Below are 9,314 nucleotides of genomic sequence, written 5' to 3' on the forward strand. Positions count from 1 at the left end.
TCTGAGGCTGTGCCCACCTTGCTTCACCCCGGGTGGGGTGCAGCCCGGTACGCACGGATTTAGGAGACCTCTCCAGCTTGTCCAGGGGTGGGGGAGAAGGGCGGGTCCCCGCCCGGGTCCCCGCCCCGCCCCGTCCCGCCCCGTCCCGCCCCGCTAAGTTTAAGAGCTCTCACCGACAGCTGGGGTTCTAGTTCCAGGGCGAGTCTCGCAGGTCCCCTAGTGTAGGGTCTTCTCACTCGCCTCGCGCTCCCTCACAGCCTCAGACGTCCCTTGCTACCCTTCCGCTCCCGTCCCGGCAAGGGTCAAGCCATGCCCAGCCCGGGGCAGCTAGGCCGCCCGCTGCAGACTGGCTTGGGCGCTCAGGTCCAGCCGCTGCGTGAGGGCAGCTCTCGGGTTCCCGCGTCACCCGCGCTCTCTCGCTGTGTGGAGGGCCCAGGCGCGCCCTGCTCTACCGGTCGCCTCGAGTCCTCTTTCTCTGTAGAAGCCATCCTGGCGAGGCCTGACCCTCGCGCGCAGGCGACCTCCCCTCCGCCAGTCCCTTCCTGTGCGGCCCTGGGCCTCTGGACCGCTCCCTCTCAGCCTCCCACCCCGGTTCTGCCCTGGGCGTGCCCCGCAACTCGGCTGCCCGCCTACCTGAGTGTGGGTGTCTACCGGCTATGCCCGCAGCCGGCTGTGCTGCGCGGGGCTCACTTCTGCGGCTTCCAGGGCCTCGGCGTCACAGGTACGGCGGGACCGAGCGCCGGTGCGGATTAATGGTCAGGGGATGGAGAGTGGAGACCTCAACCGACGACCCTGGAGTAGACAAGTAACTGAGTTTGAGAATTACAAACGGCTGGAGTGGGAAGGGGCCCTACGACCGTTGACCTTGCTGTGGAAACCAATGCTTGAGACAGGGTCTCGCTAAGAAAGACCCGGACGCGAGGTTTTCCACGCGGGCCGCTGAGGAGGGAGCGGGAGGTGCTGGTCATCCAGAGACTGAGTCAGTAGCCCAGTGCTGGAGGTGTAAGAAGACCCAGGCCTCCTCCGGATCTCCTTGTTCCGGATTCTGCCCCACACCCGCTTTGGGTAACACTTAGTGGTGCAGACGCTTCACCAAAACTGGTTGGTCCCAAATCCAGAGACCTAGACTTTGTACCGAGAGGGGGATGCTATGGGTAATGCTGTTCAGCGGGACCCGTTAGTTGGCAGATTCCAACATGGTCCCTGCTACTCACATCTAGGGGAACCTGGACACCACGCTTTGCCTCTGTGAGCCTGCCTGCTTATAGCTCTTAGAATAGTACCTAAGAGGATCTGTGACACAGCACGTAATGCCAGTGGGAATTTAACTATTGAGGTAACACTCTCCTGTAGGATTATCCAGAGTGCGTATTTGCCATTTGGGACGCCTGTTTCATGCGTCCCCATGTCCCCATGAAGAAAACAGGAGTAAAATTGGTTAAGCCTCATTAACTCATGACAAGATCATGATAGCACAGTTTTACCTGGTTCCTACTCCTGGGATACTCCTCATCTTGCTTGTCCTCAACCCCCTTTCAGCAGAGCATTAACATCTGGATTTCCAAGTCCATTCAGATTCACACGCTGTAACTGGGAGCCTGCCCATCCCTCCAAGTCACCCTTCACTAACTCTCCACACGCCAGAAGGTGGAATTGCAGTTTGTTATTCATCTTCCAGTTGTCTAATTTTCAAGTTGGTTTTTCCATGTATATTACATTCACACAATCCAAACTTCAAAATGTATCCCAAGGAGTTTCCTCTTCCCCTTCTTGTCCCCTAGCCACTTAATTCTGGAGGTAGTTGTGCATATTAAAGTACCTTAGTGTGTACAACTGTTCATACCACACACACTGCTCTGCACCTTATTCTTTTCACTTGATCATATATCTTGGAGAGGCATGTCCTGTCTACAAAGAGCTCCTTTTACAACCACAGAGTAGTTCACTGTAAGAATGTAAGATAATTGATCAGGCCCAATTGATTGTTTCTTATCATTTGCTATTATATATAGTGCTGCAATGAATAATCTGCACATAAGATATTCAAGTACAGTTGGAATTGTTGGGTTGAAGGGTATGTGCTCATGAGGTTTTGCCAGATTGCTCTTCATAAGTCTTGCTTCCCCTTTTCATTCCCACCAGCTAAGTGTAAGAGTGCCCCCTTTCTCCACCACATCACCAGTGCAGTGTTATTCAACTTTGGAAACGGAGCCAATGTGATAGAAGGAAAAAATGGCTCAACATACCTTTCTCTAATATAAATGAGACTGAGCATTTTTGTCATTTTGTTTATTGTCGTAACATTTTGTTTTGAATGTCAAATACTGCACCAAAATGTGAGCCATTCATCTTAAGACATCTTTACCATAACTAGAGAGTATTGTACTGATGTTTGCAATTAATTTCAGACAACTGAAAACTTATTAGTGATATTGCTGTCTAATAACATATACTTCATCATTGGCTGAACATAATTATTAAATTAAATGAGCAGTTTTTGCTCTCCTTCTTACCCTCAAACCAAATCAAAAAAAGTCTTTTTTTTTTTGCCTGGAAATAACACTTATTTTAACCAGTTTTAAATAAAACCCAGAATGCTCCAAAACATGGGAAAACAAGGTTTCCCAGAGTAAATATGATACTTGAAAAGATAAACTCCCTGGATGAACTTGTTTTCACCAACTTGCAAAAGGAGAAATTGCTTAGGTTTTTAACCATTTCTTCTCTCAAAGGCCTTGTTGCTCCTACAAAGCAACTAGAGAAGAGCTGCGTTCAAGCCATGGTCAAGTGGGCTCTTCAGGGCTTTTACAAGCACATGCCAATCAGTCAGCTTTACTCCTCAGTTGGTCTCCCTAAGACTTTTAGCAGCTTTTGTTTTAGGACATCAAAGTAGTAGGTTTCTTTTAGATCGAGTTTTTTTTTTTATGTTTAATAGCCATCTGTATTTCCTTTTCTGTGACCTGTCCATTCATGTACTTTGCCCATTTTTCTAATTGGACATTTTTATTTATTTATTTACTTATTTTGGTACCAGGGATTGAACCCAGGGACACTTAACCACTGAGCCACATCCCCAGCTCTTTTTGTATTTTATTTAGAAACAGGGTCTCACTGAGTTGCTCAGGGCCTCACTAAATTACTGAGGCTGGCTTTGAACTCATGATCCTCCTGCTTCATCCTCCTGAACCACTGGAATTACAGGCATGCGCCACTGCCCCCAGCAAAATTGAACATTTATAACAATCCATTTGGAGCTGCCCCAGCTCTCTGTACTGGGAATTGAACCCAGGGTCACTCTATCACTAAGTAACATCTCCAGATCTTTATTATTATTGTTGTTGTTGTTGTTGTTGTTGTTATTTTATGATTTATTTTGAGACATGGCCTCACTAAGTTTCTTTTTTTTTTTTTTGGCCTCACTAAGTTTCTGAGGCTGACCTCAAACTTCCTATTCTCCTGTCTCAGCTCCAAAATTGCTGGGATTACAGATGTACAACTCCATGTACACCAGCTATAGCTCCTTTCATACTGGGAAAATTAACCCATTTACTGTAAAGAGATATAAATATTTTCTCAGTTTATTGGCCTTTTCACTTTGATTACGGTTTATGTTTTTGTCATATAGAAATTTTTCATTTTTAAGTATTTGAATGAATACTGTGAATAAGTATTTGAATTTAATTTTTTCACTTTTTTTTTCTTTTTTGAAATACTAGGGATTTTATTATTTATTTATTTATTTTGATACTGGGGATTGAACCCAGAGGCATTTAACCACTGAGCCATATTCCCAGCCCTTTTTTTATTTTGAAATAGGGTCTCACTAATTTGCTTAGGGCCTTGCTAAATTGCTGAGACTGCCCTTCTAAGTCACTGGGATTATAGCTGTGTGCCACCATGCCAGGATGCAGTACTGCAGATTAAATCCAGAGTGCTCTGCCATTGAGCCTTTTTATAATTTACTTTGAGACAGGGTCTCAGTAAGGTACCTAGGATGGCCTTGAACTTGTGGTCTTCCTACCTCAGCTGAAGTCAGGAAGTAGCTGGGACTACAGGCATGTGCCACCATGCCCAGCTGTTAATCTCTTCATAAATGAGTTCTGTGTCTCATATCATATTAGGAAAGAACTTCTCAACTCCAGGACATAAAATATTCCTCCCCTGGTTTCTTCTAGATTTTTGTGGAGATATATCTGTATCTCTATCTATCTCTATCTATCTATAGGTATATAGATATAGATTGTGTTGTCTATAGTATATAGATAGAGATAGAGAATAGAAATTTTGTACTGGGGATTGAACCCAGGGTACTCTACCACTGAGCTATATTCCCAGCTCTTTATTAAGGTTTTATTTTGAGACAGGCTCTTGCTAACTTTCCCAGGTTGGCTTCTAACTTGGATCTTCCTGAAGATCACTATGATTATGCATGTGCCACTGCACCATGGCATGGATATACTTTTTACATTTAAATATTTGTTCTATTTGGAATTTTCTTGGTGCATGCCATGAGCTATTGTTCTGGCTTATTTTCCCAGATCTGGAACTAATTCATCTGGAAATAGTCCACCCCTTCCCCCACTGCATTGTCTATTGTGTTGTTAAGGTTTTTTTTTTGTTTTTTTTAATGGGCATTGACTCTTCTTTTTGCTCTAACCTGACCAGCACTAAGCACCTTGTGACATCGTAAAAGTACAGATTATTATCACCATTTACATATAAGGAAATCAAAGCTCACAGAGGTACATTGGACTTGTTTAAGTCCGTATAGTTGGTAACTGGTGACAGAAACTAAGATTCCAGTACAGTTTTTGAGGAACACATGCCAGTCTAATTTTTCTCAAAGGGCTGTACTACTTCAGATTTTGAAACAAGGCAGAAGAGACTAGGCACATCAGGCTGCATGCCGGTTGGGCTTTTCCTGATCTTTTGGTCTTATCTCATGCAGGCATGTGGTAAACTGGGTAGGCCCAGTGGTTGGAATCCTGGGTAGCTGGGACACCAGTTCCAATCCCTTCACTGGGGCAATCTGACTGCTAGCCCTGAGGCCTCTCCAAGATTCATGGAGGCTGAGTGGCCTTAGCACTACACTGAGCATTTCTCTACCCAGAATATTCCCTCTTAGAGAGGTCAACAGCTCTCTCCTTCATCCTCTCACGCCCTGAGTCAGGTACTGCTCCCTGCAAGATGCACCTCCACTCCCACAGCTTGATGAGCTGAATTAAACTTTTGTGTCCCTTCGAAAAGGGCATCACTGCCTTCAGGCAGACATAGCACCTTATTGGGGGCAAAAATTGGCCTTCAGAGAATGGATAGATTTTCACACCCACTTACCCTCTCAGCTGGGTATCTGTGCAAAGAACAAACTGTACATAGTTGGCCCTGTTCAACATGTCAACACAGTTGGATGGCAACCATTTCTAAAGATGCAAACTACCCCTCCCCCAGGCATACACACTCACCCTGTCCCTGCTTCTCCACTTACCACTTTTTAGCACTCACTGCTATCTGTCATAAAATGCTTTACTTATTTACTGTGTTTCCCTGTTTCTAAGATGTGAGTTCCATGACTACAGCATTCCCTGTGTTTAAAGAAAGGTCTTTCTTGAATGAATGAAAAGGGCGATACTTTGGAGATCCCATCTCTACCCATCCCCTGGAGTTTTCCAAAGCAGACAAGGAAAGAAAGGAAAATGAGGAGGGAGGAGTTTGGTAATTCCTATTAGGGGTCAGAATTTAAGCCACCTGGCAGAGAACGAATAGAAGATAAAGGAGTTGCATTTCACTGTTCTTTCTTTCTCATTTGTTTTGGGTTGTTTCACATAATTTCTTCCTACTCTGTCTTCTTGCCCTGTTACTGGCCAAGGGGGAGGCAGGGTTTAAACCATGTGTCTGTTCTCTCCCCTCCAAGATGGGTGGGCAGGTGGCTACTGGCTGACTCTCCTCTGCTTCGGGTTGCTCTTTAGGTTTGGAGCTGGTTCACTGCCCAGGCCTCTGGGGCTCTCCCCACTGGACCCCTAGTGAGGACCTTCAGGACACCGAGAGACACCAAAAGAGAGTTCGAACTATGTTTAACTTGGAGCAGCTGGAAGAGCTGGAGAAAGTGTTTGCAAAACAGCACAATCTGGTGGGGAAGAAGAGAGCCCAGCTGGCAGCCCGGCTCCACCTTACAGAGAATCAGGTGGGATGCTTGGCCTGCATCCGGGGACAGATACCACCTCTGCCTTAAGTGGAGAGTGAGAGGAAGACATGGATCATCTTTGTGCCAGGTTGTTGGGAGACAGTTCCTAAATTTTTACTCACTTCCTATGTAATGAGAAAAATAGTTCCCATTGTGGGAACAACATACAGTGTAAATCTAAAACTTTGATAAAGTGTTCTATGCTAAGGTGCTATCTGAAAAATTAAGTAGGCATTGTCAAGAGACTAACTATTAAAAAATAATTTTAAAATTCCCTTGACTCCCATATTCCCCTCCAGCTATTGTGCCATTTCTCTGCTCCTTTCACAAGCAAATTTCTCATGAACTTGCTACATCCACTGTCTCCATGTCCCTTCCCTTTCACTCTGACTCATTCCAGTATGACTACTTCCCTCCCATTCCAACAAAAGTTCTCAGCAAGGTCTCTGATGACCTTCATGTTGCCCAAAACAGATGCTTTCCTTCCTCAACTTACTCCACCACTCAGCAGCCCTTACTACAGTGGCCACTCCTTCCTTTACTGAAATACATTCTTCTCTGTCTCTCTCTTTGGTACCAGGGTTTGAACTCTGGGGCAATTATCCACTGAGCCACATCCCCAACTCTTTTTGTATTTTATTTGGAGACAGGGTCTCACTGAGTTGCTTAGGGTATCACTGAGTTGCTTAGGCTGACTTTGAACTCATGATCCTCCTGCCTCAGGCTCCAAAGCTGCTTGGATTACAGGAATGGCACCATGGAGCCTAGCTAACACATTCTTCTCTTAATTTCTAGACACCACACACTTGGTTCTCATCCTGCTCTCTGGCCATTTGTGTCTCCTTTTCAGGCTGCTCTTCCCTTTGGAACCTCAAAATCTCTTGCCAGCTGTTCTCATCTATTCCCATAGTTTTAAATACCATCTCTAAGCAAATGACTCCCAAAATTTGTATACTCTGCCCAGTCTTCTCTGCTGACTGGTACATCTACCTTCTTGACATTTCCACTTAGATGTTTTAAGGGTAGGCAATACAAACTTCACAAGTCTGAACCTCAATTCTTGATTTTCCCCCTCAAATTTATTTCTTTTCACATTCATCCAGGCCCCTCCATTCATCCAGTTGCTCAAAACACTAATTCATCCTAGAGTCCTCCTTCTCCCCTACTTCCAACCATCAGCTAGCTTGTCACCTCTACCTTCAAAATGCAGATGGAACTACTTCTCTGCCCCTAGTTTATATCCCAGTTCTCACCGGATCACAGTAATAGCCTCCAAACTCTCCCTGCTTCTGCCTTCATCTGTTCTTTACACAGCAGCTCACTAATGTGCAATTCACTTAAGATGCAAACAGGACTATGTCATGTCCCAATTAAAAACCTCAAAGGTGACACTCTTTCCCTGTGGCCCTCATAGGTCCTGGGCTCTCTGACCCCTCCACCAACTTCTCCCACTTCCTCTCCCTTTTCTTTCCCCTCTTATTAGCAGCCACATTTTCCTTCTTTCTGGCCCTCAAACACTCCAAGTTTGGTGCCAATTCAGATCCTTCCTATAGAGTGTCTCCCTCTCCACCTGGTCTGTTCCTCTCTGTCCCTACCAGGCTGACCTCTCATTCTCTAAGCCTTAGTGTTGAGTCCTCAGGAACACTTCCCCAGCCCAAATCCCTGCTTTACCCCCATTTGTGTTTATATATATTCTGATTTGTTACACTTGATCCTTGAGCTCCAACAGGGCAGGGGCCATGCCTCTATTGCTCACCACCACTTAGGATGGTGTCTAGCACATTATAGGAGCTGGTTCATATGGATGAATTGTGAGTGGGATTATAGTAAAGGGAATTTTGGAGGAGATGCTTCCCTTGGCAGGAGGAACAAATTTTGGCCAGACACCAAGTTGGGAACTCTGGGACTAGGGGAACAAAAGGACCTGTTAGTCACATTCTGATGTCAGCTCATTGATCCCAATTACAGGTGAGGATCTGGTTCCAAAATCGCAGGGTCAAATATCAGAAGCAGCAAAAGCTGAAACTGCCAGCCAAGTCTGGCAGTGTGTCCACATCCCTGGACGAGCCCTCCAGCAGTTCTGACAGCAGCATCCAGAGTGAAGATGTGGAGTCAGGAGTGAACAGTTGAGAACTGGGACAGAGACCCAACCTGTGCTGTTTGGTCTTCCTGGATCTTCCTGCCCTTATCTCAATGAAGAACCTCTCAGGGCCAGAGGGCAACAGATAATATGAACTGTCTTACAGGGGTCTCCTGTGCTGTATCAACCCCTGGGAGCTGTAATAATGTAATGGTCAGGAGCACAAACTTTGGTCATCAGCTATATCCTTGGCCAATTACTGAACTTCTAAGCCTATATTCTTCATCTGCATAACTCGTTTTTAAAGAGGTGGGATGAGGGCTGGGGATATAGCTCAAGTCAGTAGAGTGCTTGTCTCACAAGCATAAGGCCCTGGGTTCAATTCCCAGCACTAAAAACCAAAAAACAAAAAAACAGAAGTGGGATGATGTCTGTGAAGCACTTACAATGTGTCAGGACCGGTGGTAAGTGTTAAGGCTTATAGGCCTCCCTGGCACTGGGAGGTAGAATGGCAGGGGATGGGGAGAGTGATATCTGCAGGAGCCCTGGCTTCCCAGGAATTAATCAGTTTTTTCCTGGCCTGACTGTAGAAAAGAGTCTTCTTTGAATCAGTGTCTGGATTTCCCCACCAGAGATAGTGAAATTGAGAGCAAGGAGGATGGAAAGGTAGACTGCCTGGCTCACTTCTCAGTTTCCCAAAGTTTTCCTGTTTTGTCTGAACTATTACCACTGCCCAGTTGCCTCCTTTGGAGGATTATGCTACCCTGACTTCCTGCTCCCTGCCTCAACCCTCTCCCCATCTTTATGTAGAATACAGAAATTTGGTTCCATTTTGTCATAAAGTTGGCTTATTTTTGAAGGATAGTTAATGTGTTCCCCCTTCATGTTACTGACTCATGGCTCCCTTTCCGTCCCAAGGATCTGCTCTGTTTTCCTCTAAGAAGCCAACTGAGCCTACTCCCTTAAAGACAGTCACCAGCATCTTCAGAGCTGATTTCTGTAGCTTAGATCCATTCCTGGGGTTGAAGAGTATGGAAGGAGGCCTGCCCTGCC

The 9,314-nt window shown here is 45.7% G+C and overlaps 1 protein-coding gene across 1 annotated transcript; it reads left to right on the plus strand.

Moving 5' to 3' along the window:
• The first annotated feature begins 309 nt into the window (after positions 1-309).
• Noto (notochord homeobox) lies at positions 310-8,311 on the plus strand. Its single transcript, XM_047522125.1, has 3 exons — positions 310-721; positions 5,967-6,181; positions 8,150-8,311. Exons 1-3 carry the CDS (start codon positions 310-312, stop codon positions 8,309-8,311), a joined length of 789 nt encoding a protein of 262 aa, XP_047378081.1.
• Positions 8,312-9,314: the final 1,003 nt, after the last annotated feature.

Source organism: Sciurus carolinensis, chromosome 13, assembly GCF_902686445.1.
Source record: "Sciurus carolinensis chromosome 13, mSciCar1.2, whole genome shotgun sequence".
Taxonomy (NCBI): domain Eukaryota; kingdom Metazoa; phylum Chordata; class Mammalia; order Rodentia; family Sciuridae; genus Sciurus; species Sciurus carolinensis.